A 27,787-nucleotide genomic window follows, 5' to 3' on the forward strand; every position below is an offset into this window, starting at 1 on the left:
TCATGTCCTCCCTCTGTTGGCGTCATCAGCCGGGGCCCAGCAAGACTCACTGCACTCTACAACACACAATAAATATTGTCAATAAAGGCATATATATATATTTTTAAATAACTTCTAAACTTTATTCTTTTATACATTCTAACCTGCGAGTTTATGTTTGCTTCAATCTTTTTTTCGCTTTATATACTGATTAATCGACCCTCGGACGAACGCTTAAAATTTGTTACTCTCTGGGCAACCAGCAGCTAATGTCGACAACCAATGGATTATTAGCATAAATTTGCAATTGGAAATACGTTTTGACCCGCGTAATCTGCACCACCTCCGCAGAGTATATAGCAGCAGAACATATTATTTCTACAACGGACAGTATTACATTCCATGCATTATCTGTAAATGTAAAATATTGCTGGAATGAATATAATCTTTTTCTCACAAAACTTCTCACTGAGTTCTCTAGAAACAGGTTTTAATATTTTGATGTGAATTAAACTTTACTATTTGTTGCGTTTATGGTGGTATCGCTAATCGATATATTTAGGTACATCGTCATTGAATAATTTCAACGAATTAATTATACTCTTAAAAAAAGAAACGCAAAACTGATAGTTTGGGCCATAAAAGCAAAATTGGCGGACCAAGAGATGCAAAATGAAGAGCTTTATTGTATTATAGTGTAAGTGACAATTCAGCCAAACCATTAGTCGCGAAACACGTGTAATTCGGAAAAAACGCACCCAATGCATTAAAAAAAGGGCCATGGAGCTGCACACACTGCATGTGCAGCAGCATTCTGGACGGTATTGAAGTGCAGGGTTTTTGATTGCCTGGCATCTGCATCGATCGAACAGTGACTGTTCAACATGCCAAGATTAACAGAAGTACAAAGAAAGCAACGTCATAGGCCGCTTGCAGGCAGGGGAATCCCGAGCAGAGTTTTCATTGTAGCGCCCAGCACAATCACAAGGCTATGGGATAGGTTTCAACAGCATGGGTCAACACGTAATCGGCAAAGGTCGGGACGACCAAGAGTAACCAACCCGCCCAAGATCGCTACATCCGACTGCACCACCTGCCACCTCAACCGCATCTCAAATACCCGGACTGCGCAAAGTCTCCGACCAGACCGTACGAAACCGTTTGAGAGCTGAGGTCTATGAGCAAGACGTCCTGTTTGACGCGTCATATTGAGTCAATAACGACTGCCTTGGTGTCGTTAACTCTGGGTATGTCCTCAACCGCGATGGAGAGATGTCTGCTTCAGTGACGAAACAAGATTTCTCCTCCGTCGAGGGGATGGAAGAACACGGGTCTACAGACGTCGGGGAGAACTTTACGCCGGAATTGAGTACTGGAAGTGGACAGCTTTGATGTGGGAGGCTATCTCTCATCATGGCAGGACAAGTTTGGTCCGTATCCAAGGCAATCTTACGGCTCAACGATACATCAACGAAATTCTCCTGCCACACGTCCTCCCAATTGCAGCCAACGTACCTTCCATGTGCAGGAGATATCAGGCCGCTATCGATTCCAACGGGGTACATACGCGTTATTGATAGTACCTTAACCTCACCTTGGACTTTCCCAAAGAACCGATAACTGAGATGACTACAATCACCACGTGTTCTCTCCACAACATTTTGGCTCAGTACCTTGTACGGTTCCTCATATAAATGTATTTTCCTACCTGATACAAATCTGGCTTTGCATTTCTTTATTTGAAGAGTATATTCTTTTAAAACTTCCCTCCCCCAAGCACCGAATATGAATTTGACACCATCAGCTCACATAACAAATTGTTGTAGGTTTGAATCAACCTTGACATACAGAAACAATATCCTCAGACTACCGTGATGTTATCCTCGTTCGTTCTGCATGAAAGGAAGGCCCTGGTCGACTTTGGAAGACAGCAGCACAGTCTGTCAACTACAGGCACTAAGTACCTTGGATCTACAGGGCTGTTGCGATTAAAACCTGAAATTATGATCAGAGATATTACTGATATTGTATGCAGCGTCGCACAAGGCCTTACAGTTGTTCAGACGACAAGGGGGGCGGTCGGGTAGCCAAGTGGTTAAGGCATTCGCTCGTCACGCCGAAGAGCCGGGTTCCTTTACCGATAGGGGTACAATGTGTGAAGCTCATTTCTGGTGTCCCCCGCCGTGATATGGCTGGAATATTGCTGAAAGTGGCGTAAATTCAAACTCACTCACTCAGATGACAAGGCCATGCGTGCCCAGTAGATATAATGTTTATCATAAGTTTGTGTTTATTTGTTGTTAAACAACACTCTCAGCAATATTCCAGCTATATGAAGGGCATCTCTAAATAATCGTGTCTGGACCAGAAAATCAAGTGACATGCATCAAACAAGTCAATGAGCCTGACCACCCGGACCCGTTATTCGCCTCTAAGGACAAGCATTTTCTCCTATTACAGCAAGCTTGGGTTTACCTAATTATGTTGTTACATGCAATAATGCCGATGGGTGTAGTCAAACAAATGACAAGGTCATTCATGCGTCCTGGGAATATTATAAGGGTGAGTGAGTATCGTTTTACGCAGCTTTTAGCAATATCCCAGCAATATCACTGCGGGGAACACCAGAAATGGGCTTCACACATTGTACCCATGTCGGGAATCGAGCCCGTTTCTTTGGCATGATGAGCGAACGCTTTAACCACTAGGCTACCCGACCGCCCCTGGAAATATTATAAGAAGTAAACTCGTGAATGTGTAAACTCCAAAGTTAAATTATCCGAGGTTTATCCGATAATGTTGTTACCTGTGATCCAACTGGCAGCAAAGCCAGTGAGTGTAGTAAGACTAGTGCCGAGAAGTCCAAACCATACATAAGAGAGCCGGTAGATTTCCTCTATCCATATGCTAAAACACGTTCACTCAAGATTAAAAAAATAAACAGTTATACCAAACTTACATTTGTGTATGACAACAGGTGCCACATCGCTGCTGAATTGGTTATTTAATGACACCTATTCAGAGAATCAATTCACATGTGAGTTAGAAAACCACACGTCCCAGTGGAGATTTCAAAGCAGACACAATTTATGGATAACAACATCTTTTGTTTTACTGTAATGGTGACGTTTTGGTATAGATCTTTATACCATATAAAAGGATCCATACCAAATGGTCGCTATCACAGTGAAATAAAGTTGTCCATAAATTGTTTTTGTCTACTCTGTCATCCGGCAACTTTTGATCAATGCCCATCAAATTATTCATCAGCTGAAATTTGTTTCTAAATAATATATTCTCATGGTCGACATAGTCACCTTTCTCGTGCCGCTCAAACTGACAAATGGGAAAATATAAACATAGATAATGCCGAATTTGTAAATAGTTTATGACAAGATTACCCATTGTGAGTCTATGACCGATAATACAGGAAAATGGTGTCATATCAACTCAGCGGTCAGCCTATTGTTCAGACGTTATGGACAAAGGAGGACGCCTTATCATGCAATGTTTATGCAATGGAACAATGTGTCATCACGTGACCAGCCTTATTTAGAAACTCTAAAATACACACGTGCGAATACTCCACATCCACACAACTCGATCAGTCTACCTTTCTGGTAAAAAAATGTCCATTATAATCTGAACAAAATATTAATAATCAAATCGGACCTTTTAACACTCAATAATACAAAAGCAATTTGCAAATAAGAAGATAACCTACCTTGTTTTGCAATTTGATATGGACCTGCTGTAAAGGAGGTACATCTCATTTTAATTTGGAACCGAGCGCTTTCAAATGTATAAATAAGAGGTGGCTTCTCCACAGAGAGACTACATCAAATTTCAAAACACTGTAGGTTATCTCCATTCTACCATGACGGCAACACCGCTATATTCAACGGTGCTCTCTTGCAATGTGTAACAACACAGGGTACAAAGGGACGCAATCTTAAAACATTCCGAAATGTGGTCACAGTTAGTTATATTTGTAACAAATACCATAGAAGTTCATCATCAAAATACCCAAGGTCTTTATTAGTTCAAAATAAGTGTTCATAACACATCGTTTTCAAAGAGAAGTTGACAGCTGGCCCTCCAAACTTAGTCCAAAGATAGATGTTATAATTTCATTGCAACCTGCTGTGCATTGTTTGGACTCACCAAGTAATTTCTTGAAGCATGAGAAGACATTTCTTTGAAATCGAATATGCCATTTCCATGGCAGTGTAGTAGAAACGGGTTGTAGAAATTAGTTTTAAAAATGAAAAACGAATAGATTTCTCTAACAAACTTTATGAAATAATATTCTACTATTTATATTACATATGCAAGTCTTATCAGTTAGTTTGCAATTATCCACAGTAAATAATAAAGAAATCAAAATAAATGTCTGTCCATCCCGAACTTGGATATGGCAGAACTTGATATACATCACGGTTACTCAACCCTCACAACTGCCAATGGCTGACAATGATGTGTTTACATTCTCGGTATTACAGGAAGTAAGATGACAACCTGATCTATATTGTGGTTCAACATTAAACTCTATATTTACTGGAAATGAGCCTGCTGGTACAAAGGGATTACCAATGGAACTGAGTATGACTAAACAGCTGCTTTTCAGGCTGCAGACGAGCCGATATTTTGACAAGCGAATCTGCATGATTTGACCTGTCAAATTCAAGATTTCACGGATTCAAAGCCGGCGAGTGAAAGGAATGAGACATTTGTGGCACGGAATGGTGGTTCGTGAATGATTTTCTGAATTGTGCGTGTTCAGAAATGAATTAGTTTGATAAGGTGTGACCTCAGTGATGTCGGGACATTGTTTTCGTGGACTTTTGAAGGAAGGAGTGTTTTCTGATGGACTTTCAAATCCGCTCCTGCCAAATCCTGATGGTGATCGACTGTATAGGGATTCGATGTATTCATGCGCACGTTTTTTGTGTGAAAAGGCTAGTAAATATAAAAGAGGTTTCTGTAGCGAAAAGAAAATCTATTTTTAATCAATCAGAATCAAGCATTCTTCAATTTCATGGTAGAATATCACTTAAATTTACAACTTAAAATAAGTTAAAAAGACATCACACACGACTTATTAACTATAGAAAAAAATGAATGAATGATGGTCTTTAACTTCTTGTAAGTATTACATGTCACAAAGCTATTTCATTTCAGTGCTTACGGCTCTCGGAAGGTTTCGGCCACCGATGCGTTGTACACAGATGGTGTAAACGTTGTCCCCGTAGAGGTGTTTGAAGCCACTGGTGGTGTTGCAGTCATGCATTGGTTAGTTGATGCAGGAGGAAGCCATGGTGTCGGCTTCACAACACCGGAAAATGTAGAACCCAGGCAGATCCACATCATGATCATTGAACCCACGAGTGTACCGGTGAATGCCCCCTGTCACATGCATAGAATGAGTGAGTGAGTGAGTTGGGTTTAATGATACCTTTAACAGTATTCCAGCTATATCACAGCGTGTCAGCTTAATGTTGGGGGAAAGCCCGACATGATGCATGTGAAACCAACGAGCAAAGGTATGGAGCTGACAGGCCTAGACACATCATCAGTGTAATTTGACCTTGAAGGAAAGGAACTATTTGCATCATTGGGTTTGGTGGTTGGTATTAACTTTATAAACACGTTATTTCTGTATTCAATTATGTATAATGTTGTGTCTTGTCACAGGAAAGGGTGTCAAATTAATGTGTGGTGTAAACCCGAAATAATACAGGCCCTAGATTTTCGAAACCATCGTAGCCCTAAAAGTATCGTTAAGTTATCGTATGGAAATCGTAGTCTATCGTAGTCTATTCCCAAAACTATCGTAGCCCTAAGATATTGTAAGATTGTCATAAATCTAAGATAGCCCCATACCTGCCGTAAGTTTATTTTATCTTCATCAAAGATGGCGGCATGCTTTTGCAAACAATTTTTTTTTCAAACAAAAAATCTGCTTTACGTTCAAACATTGACATTTCTGATAACTCTGGGATTCGAACTGACACCTCGAAAACACGAAGAACGCATCAAAGATTTCACGTCAGAAATGTTCTTAATAGTATAACTATGGAGTCGATAGCTTACAATATATTTCTATCTGAGTCCATGCTGAAGAAGTGTGAAACAACATTCTTTTTCGATAATTTGGGAAGGATAAAAACGGAAGGTGTCGGCAGGCTATAGTAGTGACCGTGACCTTATTGTCAACTAGAGTCAGCTAATCATACTCTAATTGAGAGTGATTTCCCTTTGTATTTGCCCAGTGAGACCCTGCTCAATGTTACAGTTTTCATACAGCGCGGAGTCCCGCTGTTATATTTTCTGGATTGCATTTGTGACAATGCTTTGGTCTTTATTTTCAAATGTTATAAAATTACATCAATCACACATGTGAAATCAAGTAAAAAATGGTTTCCCATGCTCGTTTAGGTATAAGATGTCATCAAAAGTGTTGAACATTTTCCAAAAATCACTTTCCAATATAATTTCGTAGACAATGTTCATTGAATGAACTTTACTGATCAGTATAAAATAGACATTTTCACCAAGATAATCTTTGAATTTTGCATTCAATGGACCGATTTTACAATAGTAAGTGATGCTGGTCTTATTAAAATTTAAGTGTACATTTACTCGTTTTGAATTAATAAAATATGGATACTTGAGACCGTTCACACAATAAAAACATCGTAATGGATAGGGTCACCGGACAAGTACTATTAGATGACCCTTAGCAATGCTGTCAGACAAGCCAAACGTCATCCCACTACATTTGGGAATAGATATCACACATTTACAATGTGGATGTTTCGTTTTCTATTTGATTTAAATCAAATCAGACCAATCAATTTATTAGCTCTACTTAATTTAAAAAAATAGAAAAGGACTACATTATATGTATGTTCAGTTTTACTTGTGGCGTGTTCCACATAACTTGACAATTCCTGAAGTATCTCCGAACGAAAATATCTGTGAACGAAAATTTAGTGTCGCTTTCAAATTTTGATAAGAATCAAAGATGTAGATAGATTTTTTAAAATTATATAATCTAAATACAAATAGATTGATATTGTATTTGAGTCCTTTGTTTATTCCGAAAATATATTCGATATGTAAAAAACAAAAAAAAATGTTTTGAGTTTCCAGATATAATATTGGTGTTTTCTTTATAAACTTGACTTTTGACATAAACACAAAAAGCAAGCAGTATTGTGAAACTGACCAAGTGTTCATCATGTAACATCAGACTTTCACATGCTGAACGCCTGCTGTTCAATCATAGGTCTCGTCATTGTCATTTAGAATAACGTCCCTTACTGTCGTCCTAGACTTAATACGCAAAGTTTTAACATAACGTTCTGCCCGCCTGCGGGAGGATCATTTGAAGGAAAAATAGTGAAGTATCTTATTTGCACAATATTCCAATTCTGATAGCTACATTGTGGTAACACTAGACTTTCTGATTATAACATTTATTGGATTTGAAAAATGCCTTTGCATGGCACACGAATGTTATTTGTGTTCGGGTAGTCATGGCATCATTTAACATAAGAACAAAACGTCCACATGAAGAACATATACATGTAGGATTGCACGGAATGTCACTCAAATAGTTGCTTGTTAAACAATGTGACCAGACATTTGATCATGAATTCCATGTCACTTGTTATTATCAGCGACTGGGATATCTCCGTTACGTCATTTGGAAACACCCCACTTTTTCAATCGCTGACACAAATGAGTTCTCAGTTAGAGTTACAATAGTTATCGTATCTTCGTGCGATCTGCACGACAGGTTTCTGATAGTTTCGAAAGTCTATCTTATCTTAAACTTAAGATATCATATCTTCGAACGTAAATTGTTAAGATTTATCTCAGTTGAGATCGTTTCGAAAATCTGGACCCTTGGTCTCAGGCGTTTACCACGTTGGTGAAACCCACGAGCACAGGCGTGGTGCTGACAGGCCTAGAAACCTAATTGGTGCCATATGAGCTTGTAACAAAAGGAACTATTTGAATTATCAAGTTTGGATTTGTTATAAACCTTCCCAACACATTATTTCTATATTCAATAATGTATGCTGTTGTATTTGTCACAGGAAAGTTTAAGTATTTGATACAGTAATTGCTAACAATTGTAAAGAGTAAGAGTGAGTGAGCAGACAGTATTCAAGTTATATCACGGCATGTCCAATCACATTTTATATTTCAAAAAGGCAAACATGATGGCATAATAGACAAAAATGACCTTTTCAATATAACTACATGACAGCCATAACTAAAAGAGAATAATGTGGGAACTCTATTTTCAGTAACATCTTTTTGATGAGATATCAAAAATGTATTTCCCTGAAAGGAGTTCATCTTTTTTCTTATTACTGTATGTTTATTATTTATATTATTTTTAAGTTTTTACTTTCCCCTTCGGTCTCAAAATTTGCAGTTTTTGTCCCGAATTCGAAAACAATTTGGACAAATATAGGAACTTTGCCCTTGTTTCATGATACTGACCCTTGAAGACCCGGGGTAGGATAGGTCTTCATCATCCAATGCTTGCGACCATGCTTGTCGTAAGAGGCGACTGACGAGATCGGAGTGTCAGCCTCACTGACTTGGCTGATGCACGTTATCGTATCCCATTTGGATAGGATTGTCCGGTGCAGCCTCGATTATTTACAGACAGCCGTCACATAGCTGGAATATTGCTGAGTGCGGAGTTAAACAACAAACAAACAAAACCAAAACCTCATGATACTGACAAAGTTTGCTCAGTCTGAGACAAAATAGTTGTATGCCTGCTAAAATCATCACTTAAACGTTAAAGTGTTTCAGTTGACATACAAATGAGAGTACCAACCGTATGATGCGTGATCCGTACCTTTGCATTAGCCCAAGGACAAAATGCTGCCAAGATGAATAATCCACACAGAGGTCCGGAAAAGGCCGCTAGGACGCTTATGGATATCTACAATGACATATTCATCTTTGGCAATAGTTATAGATGCGCTTTTTTAGATGCTATAATTGCCAAAATAGTGCCTTGGCACTGTAGCTCAACGAAGACAGACACTTAACAAAATTTACAAAAGTTGTGCCAGCATAGATATTAAATATTACTTCCTGCATCATTGTCAATAGTTATATATGCGTTTTTCGCTTTCAAGGAGGCTATAACTGCCATTATAGTGCGTTGGCACTGTAGCTCACTACATAGTCAACGAAGACAGGCACTTATCAAAATTTACAAAAGTTGCTGCCAGCATTGATATTGAATATTACTTCCTGCATAAACACACGCAGGCGTCGGAACGAGTTTTCTTTTAAAGAAAAACCTGTGCTATTGGGATATATTTTTTGATCATTTACTTTTGTACATTTTATAAGATACACTCTTTGAAAGTAGTCTTAAAGTGAAAATAAAGTGAAAATTTTGAATGTGTTGCGAATATCACTTTTCCTAGATACATTTTTATTGAAAATCATTGGGCTTTGAATTTAACACCCAAACCACAAACGTTGTGTTTAGAAAAGGTGGCGAATACAGTCAGTGGAAAAATGGTCCTGTGAGGAAACAAATATCGGTGTTGTTGATAGCTTTACACATCTGGAAATTGTTCGATGGTTACACTGGTGGCGTTTTATGTCAGGCATCAGTTAACCTTGGTTTCCTCAAGGTAGATAATGTAGAGCGATCACACCTTGACTTCTGTAAGCGATTATTAGTTGTTTACATGTAATGCAGTGGTGTTTGCTGGGCTAGGACGCTGCCTAATAAAATCTAAAAGAATGTACACTAGTATTAGTGAGTGAGTGAGTTTAGTTTAACGCCTCTTTTAACAGTATTATTTTTATTTCACGGCGTGTCAGCTTAATGTGAGAGGAAAGCTCGAAGTGATGCAGGTATTAATGTTCCAGATAGAAAACATGTCCCAATGATGTTGAAGAAGAATTTCAGTATCCACTTTATTTGGTATTGCAAAATCAAACAATATTTTTGGAAGAACCCTACAGTCTTAAACTTGTAAAATATATGTAGCATTCAAAATGTTAAGCAGCTATGTCACCTGGGTATAATTCTCTTCAGAACTGACATGCTCAGTAAAGGTTTATCATTTGTTATGTTTTTACAGTTAATTCTCCTTATAATTATATCACTATAATAAAGACAATGTCTACTGTGTCAGGGATTGCTCCCAATGATTATCGTAAATCTCTGATAATCTTCATGTTTAAAAATTGAGAATTGAGTACACTACTGCATCTTCTATGTTGTTACTAATTCAGATATCATATTGTGGATTCGGTAATCAAACGAATGTGTAGGCAGAAAAGCCCCGTGAATGTGATTAAAAGATCCAAGGTGGAAGGAGGCAGACATGACACCGACCGATCTTTGAAATTGCGCAGAGCGACAAACATCTGCTACCGTTTATCAAATTTGATTTCAGTCAAGCATTTATGATGTTGCTATGTTATGTTTACGTGCCCTGCAAACAAAGCTACATGTATCAATCGGAATAAAATTGAATGCATAAACAGTTCTCTCACGGGTGTTTGTGAATCCTGAACAGTTTGTATACAAGGAAACATTTTGGTGCCGATGTTACTTCGAAACTTGGCAATTTGCCTTTGACCCTGTTACTGTAGGGGTCATTCAGAAACTGTGTCAATGTTTGCGCCTTAAGATTCATTGGTGTTGACAGCATATCATCGTCACAATGACGACCAATCTAGCTTAGGTTAAAAACTACCTTTACTCTTGTAAACCAATTAATCTGTACTGATGAGTTATATTTGTAAAGCTATGTATCTGCAGCAGTGTTCAAATTGGACATCAAGGCCGACAGATTTTTCCTCCGGCTGATAGTTTTATATTTCAGGAGGCCCTTACGACCTGCACTTTATTTCAAACTGTAAGCATAGTAAATGAATCAAAACACTGAGATTGCTTTGAGAAACAGGACCCAGTACTCTGCTCGTAAACTCTTTCAACACTGTACCCGTCAAACCATAGCCACATCAAATTATTATTTTTTCTATATAATCTATCACTTTTCACAAAGCCAGAAAATACGTATTTGATTTCAATTTATCATATTTATCAATAGATTTAAAATAATGATCTATTTCATGCCAGGTTATTAAAAAACATAATCTGGGACACATGCTTCGAAAACGGATCCATAGTGAACATGTCAAAGAGCAACATAAAGACGTTTCAAGCATATTGTGAATGAATTGAATAAATTAATAAATGAAATTACCATTCCTGGTTGACTTGTTGTGTGCTGTAATTTATATTGCAAGAGTATGTCTTCCTGCTTCAGCTTAAATGTTTGGGCCTACAGTTTTTCCACTGGGCCTACAGTTTTTTAAAATGTGCCAACTCTTAGGGCACTCAGTTTACTCTGCTGAGTTTCAGACACTGATCTGCAGCAGAAAAACAACAACATGTCTTGAGGCGATAAGTACTCAAGATTTACCTGATAACACGGATCATTACTGCAACATCTGAACGATCATTCTCAAGTTTTAGCAGACTGAAGACACATTTAAAAAGTACGTTGCCCTAGCAACGTCTTGACAAAGTAGACACATTTTATCATGCTGTTGTACATTTATAAAGAGGACACTGATGACATATGCCTTATGGACATTTCCAAGGCATTTGCATATACAAACCAGAGATGTCATACCTTCTGTGGTGGCTTTGTATGGGAACTGTCCTACCTAACCCGTACTGCTATGAAACAAAGCATGTGAATATGGAAAAAATAATTGTTAGATTTCAGGTATAACACCACCTCACAGACGTTAGTAATTGTTTTACTTTTAAAATATGTATACTTAACAACCTGCACACAGCTAAGTCAATGCTGTCCTTCATTTGGTGATCACATGAACAGGATAGGACTCATAGTTTCTTGTCAACAATATATACATGTTTTCTCTCCACCATATATTTGACGGCAAACTTAGTACACTATGATGCCTTCAACATATACTACTCAAAATTTGATAAGGATCGTAGATATTTTTCTTAATAAAAAACAAAATAACTGCATAACTGGCAATATTGTGTTCAAGTGAAATCAAAAACGTCTCCAACACACGTGGACGTGCATTTCATGCCATGGGAAATGCGTTCCACATCACAGTTCATACTTTTGCTACCATTGCACGATTTCCAATCAGGCAACGGTGTCTGATTCATGTTGAAACTGTAAACTCAATTGAGTGTTTACACTACGTTTATCTACGCAATGCCCCCTCAACGTGTAAGGCGTCGCCTGACGACAGAACAACTGGGCAGATGTATTGGAATGCTTGATGCTGGCTATTCACAACGTGACGTTGCCAATGCACTAAACGTCAGCCAGAGCGTTGTAAGCAGGGCCTGGTCCCGACAGCAAAATTTTGGTACAGCAGCACACCGACATGGGGTTGGTCGTCAGAGGTCGACAACCCAACGCCAAGATCATTTTGTGGCTCTTCAGGCACGACGTCATCCCTTCTGGACAGCAACCAGCCTACGTAACGACCTCCTGAACGCCTCGGGGGTGAATGTGTCCACTCAGACGATACGGAATCGTCTTCACAATGCAGGTCTCTACTCGAGAAGGGCATGTGTCCGAATCCCCCTGACTGTTCGACACCGGCGGGAGCGATTGGAATGGGCTGAAGATCATGTCACTTGGACACGGAACGATTGGGTTCCAGTTCTGTTCACCGATGAGTCCAGGTATTGTTTGGACTTTACAGACAGGAGGCAGCGGGTGCGGCGACGACAACGTGAACGTTTCCATGATGCCAACATCAGTGAACATGACCGTTATGGTGGTGGTTCCATCATGGTCTGGGGTGGAATCAACAGAGATGGAAGGACAGATCTTCATGTCCTGGAGAGAGGAACAATGATGGGGGTGAGGTACCGGGATGAGATCATCGATGTGTACGTCAGACCCTACGCTGGTGCTGTTGGCCCTGAGTTCATCCTGATGGATGATAACGCCCGTCCTCATCGCGCCAGGGTGGTTGAGCAGTACCTTGAGCAGGAGACAATTGTCCGCATGGATTGGCCAGCGCGCTCGCCGGACTTGAACCCGATTGAGCATGTCTGGAACATGCTGCAGGTTGCCCTTTCACGCCGTAGAGCACAACCCACGACTTTGGCAGAGCTCGGACATGCCCTCGTGGAAGAGTGGAACAACCTTCCCATTGGGAACATCCGTGTGCTTATTGACAGCATATCTCGACGTTGTCAGGCCGTCATTTATGCAAGGGGAGGTCATACTCGATATTGACACTTCATCGACTAAGTGTAATGATGGACTATCCCTCATAACTGTGTAATTCTTTCTCTTGTTTGCTGTTAACATTTTTTAATGAAATGCCTTTTGGTGTTTGCAGATTTCAAACATTCCATATTGATACAAGTTCATGCTGTTCATGCATTTTCATTCATAACATGATTAAACACGTTTCTGAGTCAGAGTCATGTCTTTTGTTATGTTTGTGGTAACTTACACACATATCACCTAGTGATCCTTATCAAATTTTGAGTAGTATACTTAATACTTTGTCTAACATATAACACGTTATAGGTGCTAAAGGCAGCTGACAACTGCTAACCTATATAAATCTTCTTGATCACACGTTATCGTCAGTGTTAAATTTTGAATATCAAATTTTTTTTGGCAAAATGGTTGATCATGCGTTTTGAGAATCTACCTAACTTAGACGATTTGGTCAATAAGACAAAACAGTAGCTAAATGGTATTTTTACCGTACGCATGTACGTACTCAAGCACGCGCACAAACACGCAGAGGTTGTCGACCTCACACTCACTATCACAGACAATAACATACTACTTTCCATCTGTAACAAAAATATGGGACCCTACCTGGTAATAGTAAACAATATGCACCCGGGCACAAACGTTTTGCCCTAGTTTTAATTACACGTGTACCAGACATTTTATTACTATTTTAAAACAAATGTCTCTAAAGTGTTGAAAGTGTAAAATCAAATTCGATCCTCAGACATGCAGGCTACAACAAAATCTCACTTGACCTTCAGTCTGGTGAGCTAAACAATAATAATGTATTAATCTTGCTTCAAACCACGCAGATAACAGACCCTTGAGATGGATCAGTTTTAGAAAATCAACACTGTTTTTGAAAGTAACGTAAATAACTTTATTTCCCTGTTTAGAGCAAAGGAACTGTTATATTGAATAAGTGAGTTTCACATGATATTAAGATGAGTTTCCATACCTGCCACAAAGTTCCTCCGACCAATGATATTACGATGGCTACCCCCAAGGAAAACACTCCGTAGATGATCACTGAAAATAGACCATATATGTATATGATATATAGAGGATATAATATGAGCGTCATTATTTGTTTTCGACACGAGTGTCTAAATTCCGGTATTTGCCTAGTGACAACGAGTTTTAGTACACGTGTTTTTTGTTGTTTTTTCTTGTTTTACCCAACATTTTTTCACGAATTTTGAAAATACTGATTTTGATTGGAAAATACTGATTTTGATTGGTCAGTGAGAGGTAATCAAATCTCAATAACCCCCCGAGCTCTGTTTTGAACAACCTATTTGACGGCTGCATCACTGCGGAGACTATTTTTTTAGAATAATACTTCTTTTACACTCAGTGTGAGTAGGCATATTTTAATAATTATATGTACAATTATAGGCTACAAAATGCAAAGTTGCCGATACAACAATATCCATTATGAGTGGCAATACATATTGTGCAGAAAACACGATAGAAATATAGAAAGAGAATTAATATCATGTTTTGAGGACAACAGAGAGCTTACTATTTGGCCTTTGCCTATATATAATTACTGTGACAACATATCTGTTCCATCACAATGAGCAATATTACATCATAATTGTTACGCACGGCGTAGAACTAAACAAATGCAAGGCTTTGCGTGCTTTCTTCAGAGGAGCCAACCTCATGTTAGCTGACAAAGTTCCGTTGCTACATGCTTTCACAGCCTGTCATAAGTTCGACCTAAGTAATATGGTGTAAACAAACTGTTTGAGGGTATATAGTGCCATATTTAGTTCAAAGGCTGTTGTGAGTTTACTTTGTGTTGCCTATGTTTCGTGTCAGGGATGAAATTGCGATTGTTTTCGTTGTCTGATCGACTTAGTCGTCGCCTATGATAGTCGCCATCTTTGTGAAGCTATACGATATTAGAACAGTTGTCTGATTGGATATCTCGTTTTCATTATGAGGTGCTCAACTAGTGATCTAATCGAGGTGGCGCCAGAGTCGACCCAAGGAAAGTGGCCTTGTTGTGGCAAGCGTAGAAACTAGTCTTTGATATAGGCTAGTGGACACGGGAAGACGGGTATGGTTAGACAAAAAATGACACAGACATATACACACATATCAAACATGTGTTCCAAACATCCTACCTGCTGCTTTAGCTACAAGTGTTGCCTTGAAGTCGGAAAGATTTGGCAGGTGATGCTTGAGGATGTCTTCCCAGGTTGTGGCCGACAGACTGGACAGCCCAGAGGAAATTGTGCTGGAGGGATTATGTGAAATGTGGACTTCAATCTCAACAAACCCCATTCAATGAATTATTAAATACCTTAACATGTACACATAAACCATGTCTGCCTTTGTTAGATGACATCCTACATGGACACATACTATGTGACAATTTCTTCATGGGACAAACGACATTTGTTATATCTTCATACACAAAGTATTGTTACTTCTACTTCAGAGAACTGACGTTCAGCTGTGTACTGATGATGATAGTAGATGCCAAGACTCTTTACTTTCAGTTCTCTTTAGTGGAGCTGCCTACTCTGGGTTGCAGTGGATAGAGCGTCTCCTCAGAAAGCCGAAAGTCAGTGGTTCGATCCCCGGTCGCATCATTCCACAAAAGATGGAACTTGCTGTTTCCTTGTGCAGTGCTCGGTGTAAGGAGATGTAACAAGGACTGGTCGTCTGAGAATCAGTATACTGTGTCTGAGCGAAGTATCCATGTTAAACTGCTATCTGATATCTCAGTGGGCTAGCACTATCAAACCGGCTTTAGTCCGATGAAGTACAAGCAACCTCACACACGCATGCATGAACGTCGCTGTATTAGCGCAATGATACTGACTGCGAGGTTAAGCCACATTTTACCTCCCCATTCCCTCACCTGAGTGAGGCACTACAGAGAGCTGCCACAAACAGTCCCAGCATCCCAGGGATACCTTTGAAGATGTCCACAGTCAGGATGGGTAGGATCTGAAAAAGTATCATTTGGAACCCAGCACTTTAAACTCACATTGTGGAAAACACATTATTTAACAAAAACAGTTGGTGTTTCATTCTAACTATTAACATCACCAGAGTCGTGTATTGCTGCCATCTGGCAATCTTCCCGAGGCACGGGAATTAACTGACTACAAAAGTCCAGTGTTCACCCTGGCCCAACTAGGCTGGAATTATGGAGTTATGTTATGGCTGGACCAGTGAGTCAAAATCCTAGCGAGTCTGTGCATAGTCCAATCAAAATCCTGTAACGAAATCGACGTCCGGTTTATAAACCACATGGCAACCACTGTGAAATATTTGTTCGATTGCAGGATTTGCAGGGCATGTATTCCGTCAGCTGTGTCAACATATATTATCAAATCATTTTATGTTTTTAACCAAGGTGCTCAAGTGATTCGATGCACATTGCGAGTTAGAATCCTCCTTTTATTACAATAAAGATCATTATTGTCGATGAAATCGTCTTGACCCGCCGCCATTTTGTTTACAGCATGTGCAAGATATATGAGAGGCGAAATCTGATTGGTCGGTAGGGGGGCCATACAAGAGACATAGCCACTAGAAATGCAAGCCAAGATTGGAAGGATGGAAATTCGACTTTTGAAGTCAGTTAACTCCCTTCCCTTTGCAAAATTCCATCTGGAGTGATTCCACAGTTAGCTCACGTGCTTATAACACATCATCTTGGCATAGTTTTTTTCCATACCACACACCTGATATGAACATAAGACACAACAGTCAAATGTGGGTCAGTACTAGACGGAAAACAGATTGGTACCTGGTTTGGGTTGGTGATTTGACCAGAAGCAAGCGGATCGCACCCCAGATGATCGTAATATGAGTAAGCCACGATACCGATTGGTATGGACAGTGTAAAAGTCAGCCAGTAGATAGGACCGGCCATGAAGGTAACTCTGGAGGAGAAAATATGTCACAATCCAAGAGTCATTACAAGTTAACTTTCATCCAGAGGATCAACACGGTGCAAAGAAAGTTTTTAGCATACCTGCCTATTGATGCAAGTACCTTTCATGTCATAAATAGCACATGCGGATAACCGAAAGATAAAACAAATTGTAATTTGCATGTGGTTCCTTCAGAATCAGAAATTAGAATATATCAATATAAGTCATTCTTAACAAAATTTCTATTGTTTTGGAAATATTTTGTCACGGATTTGAGATGCTTATTTTCGTAACATCCAAAGCTTTGGGTGGTTCTGCAAGAAACGTATATCCAGTCATTATCTATCGTTTATTGTATGTTCTTGCTAGACAAGATTTTTGATTATATTTCAACAAATTAGAAAATGCATTTCATTTCTTACACTTAAATTACTATTAACGACAGACGTCTCTGAAACTGATTGCCTTGTTAACAAGTCATACTTCTGTGCTCCCCTCTGCGTCTTCATTGAACATATACGCTGTACGGTTGATTGGTTGAATGACACAGAGAGTCCTTTTGCCAGGTACCCAAAGTACAGCCCCCAGAACGTGTGGCGCACAGTGGGGTCAGGATCAAAGCTGTAAATTAAAAGTATATTAGTAGGCAATGTTTTCTTCCCTGGTGTGACCTTGTAACAAAAGAAACTGTTTGAATCATCAGGTTTGAGTTTTGAATAAATTTTCCCAACACATTATTTCAATATTCATATTGTATACTGCTGTACTGCTGTACCTTTCACATGAAAATTTAAGTATTTTATACGGTAACAATTGCTAACAATAGAAAAGAATACCAGCTGAGTGAGTGAGTGAACAGCATTCCCCTTATATCACGGCGTGTCAGCTTAATAAGGGAGGAACGGCTGAAGTGACCACGTTGATGAAACCCACGAGCTCGGGAATGAAGCCGACAAAACTCAAATGGGTTAGAACCGGAATTTAAGCCGACGATCATTGGTTTCTAATTTCCGACGGACTCGACTTAGCACAGAGACTTGCGGCGTCTTACATTGCTCGGCAACCAGTGCACCCACAAGCTATAAGTTCAGCCCACTGAAAGTGTTGTATGTTAATTTGTGAATTGGTGTGTATATTTATCTTGAGTGAGACGGAATTGTATTTGGAAGCAGGGAAAAGCGTTTAAGAAGGGGCGTTCCACATTGAAATCGTAAGGGTGAAAGAAAACTGTTCATACTTTAACATGTTAAATCTTCCGCCTTTGGATGCAGCAGACCACACTTCCGCCACTCCCCCGACATCTAAGGTACCCTGGAAAGTGAAACGTGGCGCAATGAGGACAATTTTGAAGCTGACAAGCCATTTTGTGCCTTTGTGGTTTGTTTGTTTGTTGTTCAACACCGCACTGAAGATCAAGATCGAGGGTTTTATTGCACTTAAGGCCTCCGGTCCATACACAAAACAAGGGTACAAAGAGATAATATCCGCGAGTCCGATTCACTGCAAACAATACATATACATATACAATACACTCAGCAATATTCAAGCTATATGACGGATGTCTGTAAATATCTGAACCAGACAATCCAGTAATTGACATCTTGAGCAATTGGTCAACGATCACATGCATGAAGTCAGCGAGCCTGATCACCCCATCCCTTTTTGTCGCTTCTTTCGACTCAGGAGTTGAGGTGCTTTGTTATCAGACTTTTGTTTTGGTAAATATTAAAATTCGGTTGGAGGAAAATGACAGTCTACCTGTCTGATCATCACGAACATCTAAGTAGATCAGGCTAACGAGGAGTGTCTTCATTAATCACCTGTCTGACAACTACCTGCCTAGGGAATAACCGATCAATGGTTTGCTGTATCCCTGTTAATGTAGTAATTTTATCTACAGTTGGGCAAGAAAATGGGTTTTATGGAATGAATATTTGATTGTGATTTATAAGCATCTGCTCATGATGTAGTGTGAATCGGAATCGTACAATCGACACTGCTTTCAGCAGAAATGTCTGATAAATATTTTGTCACTTGTATTGACACCTGTCAGTGCACCAAAGGAAAGCTTTACAAGATTGTTATTATTAAAATTATCACCGTTTAAGGGCGAAAAATTGCAAAACAAAAAGAGCAAACAAGTCAAGCCTAATTGGTTAAATGACAATTAGGACATCAATAATATAACGCCCTAACTCCATGAATGTTGTAAGTACCTATTTCCTCTTAACCTATATATTATAGCTCCGTTATAATTCGCAAAGTGCAATGACGAAGTGTGGTTTATTTCACGATAAAACATAGTTCTGTCATGACCTCATTTTTAAAGATTCGAACATGCGCAGATGAACTTGATGACGTTGTTTATTGTATCTACTGAGTTGTTCCCCATAGGTTTAGCTGGCTAACGCAGATAAATGCAGAGGCCAAACGATCGGATCCAAAGTGCGAAGATATGACTATCGGTATTGGGATAAAAGGTACAGTCTATCGATATGAGGATTCTGAGAATATACGGGAAATACCAATACACAAACCACCTGTTCATGAAATGGACTTGTCCGAGATTGCTGAGGTCGGATTCTTTTGAGGGAGTCATCATTATTCAAATACAGGTAAATATTTTTAAAGCTTGTACATTTTATCATCATCTTTAAAGAAGCTATACATTATATTGATATTTCATATAAAAAATAAAGGTGAAGGCACACTTTGCGTAAATCCGCACGTAAGACAATTTATTTATATCTCATCTTAAAAGTAAATAAAAAATACAACCCACGGCATTTTATTCTTTAAAAGAGTACACTTATGTTTACTACCTCGTATGTCAAGATAATAAGGGTCTTGTCAAAGGTTTGTTCCCTCCCATATGTTGGGTCACGGGTTGCAAACAAGTGGTTGACTGGTTGCAAACAAGTGGTTGACGGGTTCCACACGTGTGGTTGACGGGTTCCACTCGTGTGGTTGATGGGTTCCACACGAACCATTGACCGGGTGCACACGTTTCGGACACACGTTGCCCATGTGTGTAAAGACACTCCAGGAAGATAAACTTACCTTAATAACAATGAACAGTATTCCTAGGGTCATAATGATCGTCTGGAAGACATCGGTCCATACAACTGCTTTGATACCACCCTATATATTAAAACACTTATTTCAGCAAAGTACGCACTCTCTCACTCATTAACAGAGCAACAGCCTCACTTAAAAACACATTTAGGGTGGGTGAAGAACATGGAGTATGGTGGTTCAAAATGGCCGCTGATCATGGCGGTCTGTACATAATCGAGTCTGGATATGATAATCTTGTGTTCTACATCATGAGCATTGATCCACGTAACTGGGAAACGATGACATGCATCAACCAAGTCAGAGAAGAGAGCCTGACCACCCGATCCTGTTAGTCGCCTTTTACGACAAGCATAGTCGCTTTTACGGCAAGCATGGGTTGCTGAAGACCTTTTCTAACCAGGATCTTCATGGGTTATTAATGACTATCAAATTTCACATTGCCTCGTGGTTGCAAATGCTAGTGACATACGTAAAGCCTCGTCCACAGTCGGACACTACTTCACACTGATATTATTAACTAGAAGGGATATACATTTCATACATTCATCATTCACATCTTAAAACTACCCATACACATTCTCTTGTACAGTTTACCATTGCTGTATAAATGATGGCAGCAAAGATGGCGAGGAACATTGACCACATTTGGGGGATATCTGCCACTGAAATAGAGATATGTTTGCCTGAGTATCATTTGAAAACAATTTAACTTGAGTCAAGGCGAAACTATCTCCATTGTTAGCTTTCCCAAACACACATGGAAAAGCCAACCATGAACCGAGCTATTGGCAAGAATTAGAAACCCACACTATGTTTAATGTCATGATTTAACTAAACAACTGATCGCATTTAATGCAAAAATAATGCTGCACATTTTGTAATCATAAGGTCCCATGCTTCAAGTTACCATCATAACAAAGCTTTATAAATTAATCACTTTTCCTTTAGGGAGGCACTTATCCCAAAACAGCTTTATTTTTACCAAGCCAATTAGATATGTATTGTTTAGTTTTCAAACAATTACATATTACAAGCGTACCATTCAAAAGGTGATACATATTGATAAATAGATAACATTTTCCACAACAAAAGCAAATTAATGTGGCCCATTCTTTACCAACATGATATTATACTCTTCAAAAAAGAAACGCAATACGAAGAATACAATAAAAGCAGAATTAGCGAACATCCAACTGCGCCACCTACGTGAAAGGACGACCACAGCCATCTCAACCGCTTCCCAAATACCCAGACTGCGCAGAATCTCCGATCAGACTGTATGAAACCGTTTAAGAGCAGCAGGTCTACGATCAAGACGTCCTGTTCGACGTGTCATATATAGTCGACAACATCGTCAACAACGACTGCATTTGTATCGTCAACACAGGGTATGGCCTAAACTGCGATGGAGAGATGTCTGCTTTAGCTACGAATCAAGATTTCTCCTCCGTTGAGGCGATGGAAGAGCACTGGTCTACAGACATCGGGGAGAACATTACGCTGAGAACTGGGTACAGGAAGTGGACAGTTTTGGTGAAGGTAGCATTATGATGTGGGAGGCTATCATTGATCATGGCAGGACAGGTTTGGTCCATATCCAGGACAATCAGCTCAACGATACATCAACACAATTCTCCTACCACAAGTCCTCACAATTGCAATCAACAGCAACGTTGTATTCCAGCAGGACAACACTCGATACAGCACGGATCACAACAGCATGTGTACTCCCCTGTCCCACTAGATCCCCGGATTGGAACCCGATAGAGCACCCGTGGGATGAACTAGATAGACGGCTACGCCGACGTCAACCACAACTTTAGACGTTGCAGCAGTGGGCTACCATACCCAAGGATCGGATTCGGATTCGGATTCCAACGGGGCATACACGTTATTGATGCTAGCTGACCTTCATCCTCGACTTTCCCTATGTACCGATAACTGAGATGACTACAATCACCAAGTGTTATCTCCACAACATTTTGGATCAATATCTTGTACGGTTTCTCCTATAAATGTATTTGACTACTTCACACAAATCTGGCTTTGCCTTTCTTTTTTTTAAAGAGTATATACAATTACCTTCTTCGAGACCTATGGCTGTCCCAAACACCACCAGTCCCATGTAGAATACCTACAAATACAAATATAAGTAAGAGAACGTTTAAGTAAATCTTTTTTGTGCCAAGTCTTTAGATTTAAAAGCAAATATTTCCATTTCAGTATATTTTTGTTAGAATGAAAAAAACCCGTTTATATATCCCAACATCATATGTTTCAAGTCTCATCCTTTTTGAGGTCCTTTACAATATTTGACCACGCGCTTCATGACGTAATCAAGATATATGCTGTAGTAGAGTTTAATTCCTCCAAGTTTCAGGCCATAGGCCCATAGAATATGCATGATATCAATAAAGTGTATGCATAAATACATGAAAGGAATATAATACATAAATAATGTATCAGTGAATTGTGAGTGACACGCGTAATCTAAAAGCGTGGTAGATATATTTAGCAAGTTGTGTAATAGTGTATTTACATTTAGAAGACATAAGATTTACAAATTCTTCATATGATGGATTAGTGTGAAGATATGTATCAATAAAATGTAAACGTAATGTTGAATATGACGTACAAATAAGAAGGAAATTATATTCATTTTCAATGTGGTTGAAGTCCAATTTTTGACATTGTGGGCAAAATCTTTTGTTTTCTTCTATATTGGTATGACGTCCAGTTTCGATCATAAGATTATAGCAGCTGCATCGGAATCTTGTTAGGGTTTCTTTATAGATCTTCTTGTTTACTTCCTGAAGGTTCATTTCTATTGTTAATACCGATTTGAAAGTTAAATATGTTTTAAGTTTTGATTTTTGAGAGAGGTTTTCAGTCCAACGTTGTTGACCACAGTCCACGATACGTTGTTTGAATTGTGAAATCAATATTTGCGGATCTCCAACATCTTGAATTATCCAGGCATAGCCAAATCCATACTTGAAAAGAACGTGTGTTTTTTTATGTGTTGCCCATGATATACGGCCAGCTTCATCTAATTTGTACATCAATAAATACGTTTGCTTTGGTAGACGATCAGTGTTCATTGAGATTAATTTTGTCCATGATTTAAAACATTTACTAATATGATACACATATAATCGTTATCTTCGAGTTTCACCAAGAACAGCGTCATTGCTTGCATTATTTGGTAGGTTAAGAATCCGTTTGTAATATATAGGTTGTACCATCTCTAAAGTTTCGTAGTATTGGACCCCCAAACTTCAGAGCCACATGTTAATATTGGTAAACCATGGATTCGAACATCTTGATTGCAGTAGTGATTGGTAATCCTCCACATAGATAGTTTAGTTTTTAGGTAGATGCTTTAAAGCCTAATTAAGACATCAATGTGTTCGCCTATTGGTGCTGTAGTTATGTTGCAAAATAGGAAACACGAGAAAAGACATTCAACAAGTAATGAAAACATACATCAAAACCTAGTTTTTAACTAATGTACATTTAAATCAAAATTGATCTAATGGTATTTATGCACCACAACGATCGAATGCACCGATGAGGAATCGGCTGTTGTTTGTAAATTTCTTATAATGTCATGTGACTGATCATGTTGAGCTTCTATGTTTAGCTTCACTGTAATGGAGGGGCTCGAAATCATGTGACAGAAACAAGATGGCGCCTGACTGACACGTCTCGCTCGGCGAGGTGATACTACTTTAAAAATCACGAGACCTGGTCATTTGACCATCCAAACGTTAACAGTAATAAATTTTCTTCAAAATAAGACATTTTTAGTGTATTTGGATTGTTATTAAAGACGTTATCGGAAATACTTTATAGGGGCTCGAAAACACATCACGTTAGGATATATATAATTAATATAATATTGCTTTATGATACGTTAATGGCATAATAAAGGATTTGGGACAGTTTGTTTTAATGTCATAGATCCATAATATAGGTAAAGTAAAACAATGTAACGCATTTTGTGTGGATGCTGGTACACGAAATGGAAGCAACTCGGAACAGCCATTTGACCGGCATATTTGACATAACATTTACAATCAGGCATGCAATAAATATAATGACGTACGTAGTATAACAGACCAACAAAAGTTCCTAAGAGGCAGACTGCACGGGAATTGAAACGCCTTTCTATATACTGAAACATTAGAACAGAATCTTACAATTTGTATTATTCTTGTATTCAAATATATCAAACTTTGATTACTTATGTCAACTCTATTTCCCCGACTTCAAGTAGGCAATGCTCCGAAAGAGCTTATATTCTTAGAAGTCTGACATAGCTTGGTGTAGTGTACACATAAATAGTTTTGTATATTAAGTCTTATATAAATGGTGAATACACCGAATACTGTTTAGCCTCCAACCCCTGAAATATTTGAAATGTACAATGTTTAATTTCATTGATATATGTCAGCAATGTCATAAACCCATGTGGTCTAAAAACACACATTGACATTGGGTACATAAAAAACGTGATCTAGACTACCACTTGTCGGACTTGCATTATGTGGAAGCCTCGGTGGCTTAGTTGGTTGGTTCGTTGAAGCATTTTGTGTCGGCTGTCAAAAACTTATTATGATATGTAGCTATGAAATCCCTTCCGGCATTAAGGCCAATTTTGTATCTTTGAGAAGGGCGGCCATTTATCTCAGTCTCGTATGAAGATCTGACAAAGACAAAGATTGTACATGATTGACTTTCGCTCCTGAGATTCAGTTCTGCTATATTCATGTTTCTCTCTTGATTTTTCATATTTTGAATGTGCAAATTGCAGTCGACATTTTTTGTGCAACTCCGCATTCTAACGGGCATTCTATCAAGTTCGAATCCCTTCAAAATATCCCTTGATGTTTCAATCCCCCATCTTTACGCCTGACTGTTGAACAATTGTAATAGCCACACACACACACACACACACACACACACACACACACACACACACACATAAAACTCCTTTAAGCACCCATCTTGTACACACTATTGGTTCTCTAATGCTGGGACAAACCCCGTTTAGTAGTACAATACGATTGTTGGACACAGTAGCTATTATTAAATTTCAAACTAGACATCAATTATCACTACCTAGCTGATGAATTGTGAAGGGAAGCAATTCACACTATAGTAAATAAGAGATTCAAATAAACATATCGTATGTTTTATTGAATTTCTACAATCAGCCTTCTTATCATTCGGTAATTTCATACTTAACGAAAGTTGTTAAAAGTTGGATGCCTTCAAATACGAAATAAAGTGTCTACATTAATTCAGTAAAAAATGCAGATTATTCATGGTGATTCTTAAACTCTATAACTTAAAATTGATCATCGCTACAGTAAGTAAGCACTCACATCATGATATTGACACCTTGACAAGAAAGCAAAGTATACCTTTGACTGCGAAAGGGATTTCATAAACTAAAGACCTTCATGTGAAATATTTTGTAGGTGATGTCAACATTATTTGTAACAAGTTTAGTATGTTAATGGCTCGTGTCACGATTATCCTAGAAAAGGACCAATGCTACTTGACATATGCTAAATTTAGTAACAAAAGACTATCCGTGCATAACGAAACATTGTATGCACATGCTAAGAATCAAGATTAATAATAACAGCTAACATTGACCAAATAAAATAGGCAAACTGCTTCAAGTACCTCATTGTAGACATTATGTTAACAATTTAATTCTTAGGTATAGTAGTGTTTGCACGTACCTCATTAACAGACGTTATCTTTAGTGGATGCATCAACGGCACAACCAGTAGACCAGTAAGAATGAACACCGTCAGACATGAACTGAAGGAAGAGATCCAGACCTGGGCGCCATACACGTACACTTCAGCTGGAATGCCCAGGATCATGATGGACGATTCAAAGGACACCACGAGTGACAACGCGACGGGGATAATCTGCATGTCGCGACCTCCGACCAGAAACTCTGATGTAGATCGCTGACGTCCACCAGACAGGGCAAAATACAAACCGATGCCAAGTGACATGAGGATGGTGGCGCCGAACACCACGTAGTCAACGATGCTGAGGCAGTTCATGATGATTTAACCGGGATTGTATATGTACCGAAATACCCAGAAACAGATTTGCAGAAAAATATCTGTGCACCTGAATAAACCAACAGGTACATCATTAGATACATTGTTTTAGCCTAAACAGGGATTGGTCTTCACAAAGAGTATGTTTAAAGTCACACCAGCGTTATTGTAACTAGACAGTTTCATATTATTTTTAATTGTGCAACCTCTTGTAAGGTCAAATAGTAGGCGGTCAGGTTTGCTGACTTGGCTGATGCATGTCAAATTGTGCAGATCAATGCTCCTGATATCAATCACTGGATTGTCTGGTCCACACTCGATTATCTACAGACCGTCGTCATATAGCTGGAATATTGCTAGGTGCGGCAAACTAGGGAGATGGTGTTTACACAGCCTGAAGCACATATTGAGAGAATTAAGTGCCCACCTCTCCTCCATCATCAACCAAATTTTCGTTACATTTTCAAGATTGAGTGAATGAGTCTGATTTTACGCCGCTTTCAGTAATGGGCTGCACACATTATACCAATGTCGGGAATCGAACCCGGGTCGTCGGCGTGACGAGTGAACGCTTTAGCAGGACAGAATAATAGCGATATATAGATTTTCATTATTGGTACTGTGGTGGACATGAACCTCTTACATTTAGTTGTCTTTATTGGTGGGAAGAAGTAGATGAGAGTGTCAAATAAACGTCAAATATTTAAATATCGCAAACAACGGAGCCGCACATCTAATTTCACGTGTACCAATTTTCATTATAATTTGAAAAACACGTGGCAGTACAAGTTTCGGTTTTCAGTATGATGCAAAGTTGAATGTACAATGTAAAATCATAATATTGCAAAAAAACGAAACCTTTATGATGTTTGTTTGTTTGTCGTTTAACGTCGCATTCAGCGGTTTGTAAATATTCGAGTCTGGACCTGGCAATCCATTGTCTGACATCATAGGCATCGCAATTGGGATAAGTGCCTGACCACCCGATCCCGTTAGTCGCTTTTTACGCCAAGCATGGACTGCTGAAGACCTATTCTACCCCGGACCTTCACGGGTTGAGCCTGTATGATGAGGCCCAGAAGTAGCTGCACATATATCTCTGGGGGAGTGTCAGGTAGAAACACAGGAATTTCTCTGTCAAAAGTGTACTGTTTTAGTCATGTGTGAGAACACCTATCATCGGATGATGTAAAATGGTTCATGTTATGTTTCTAATGAAAAAGTCATTCAGATAAAACGCTCCTGTTTTTGCATGTCATGCAAACACCTTTCTCGTACATTAAAATCTTGTCAACGGCCCAATTACGGCCGTATACCTCTGCTTACTCGCCTGAGTATACATGGTAACACCGGGATCAAAGAAATGCTGCCCATAATGCCACCGCCCACAACGACGACGGACAACCAG

The 27,787-nt window shown here is 39.0% G+C and overlaps 1 protein-coding gene across 1 annotated transcript; it reads right to left on the reverse strand.

Moving 5' to 3' along the window:
* On the reverse strand, window positions 1-26,379 carry LOC139448606 (sodium-dependent multivitamin transporter-like). Its single transcript, XM_071230171.1, has 15 exons — window positions 26,044-26,379; window positions 24,396-24,464; window positions 22,370-22,421; window positions 20,882-20,949; window positions 20,270-20,350; window positions 18,447-18,520; window positions 17,693-17,830; window positions 17,083-17,218; window positions 16,186-16,274; window positions 15,443-15,555; window positions 14,266-14,336; window positions 8,867-8,953; window positions 5,168-5,385; window positions 2,786-2,886; window positions 1-56 (listed from the first exon to the last, which is right to left on the reverse strand). The coding sequence occupies exons 1-15, from the start codon at window positions 26,377-26,379 to the stop codon at window positions 1-3; spliced, it is 1,689 nt and encodes a 562-aa protein (XP_071086272.1).
* Between the last annotated feature and the right edge of the window lie 1,408 nt (window positions 26,380-27,787).

Source organism: Haliotis cracherodii, unplaced genomic scaffold, assembly GCF_022045235.1.
Source record: "Haliotis cracherodii isolate W230 unplaced genomic scaffold, xgHalCrac1.p SCAF_7, whole genome shotgun sequence".
NCBI classification, from domain to species: Eukaryota; Metazoa; Mollusca; class Gastropoda; order Lepetellida; family Haliotidae; genus Haliotis; species Haliotis cracherodii.

What these genes read in the sequence shown, in the direction of transcription:
- LOC139448606 (XM_071230171.1), bottom strand. Translation starts at nt 26,379, where the DNA reads ATGAACTGCCTCAGCATCGTTGACTACGTGGTGTTCGGCGCCACCATC. An exon ending in GTCCTTGGGCTAATGCAAAG is followed by an intron (nt 5,386 to 8,866) that starts GTACGGATCACG and finishes TGCATGTGACAG; the next exon opens with GGGGCATTCACCGGTACACT. An exon ending in TGCTGCCAGTTGGATCACAG is followed by an intron (nt 57 to 2,785) that starts GTAACAACATTA and finishes TGTGTGTTGTAG; the next exon opens with AGTGCAGTGAGTCTTGCTGG.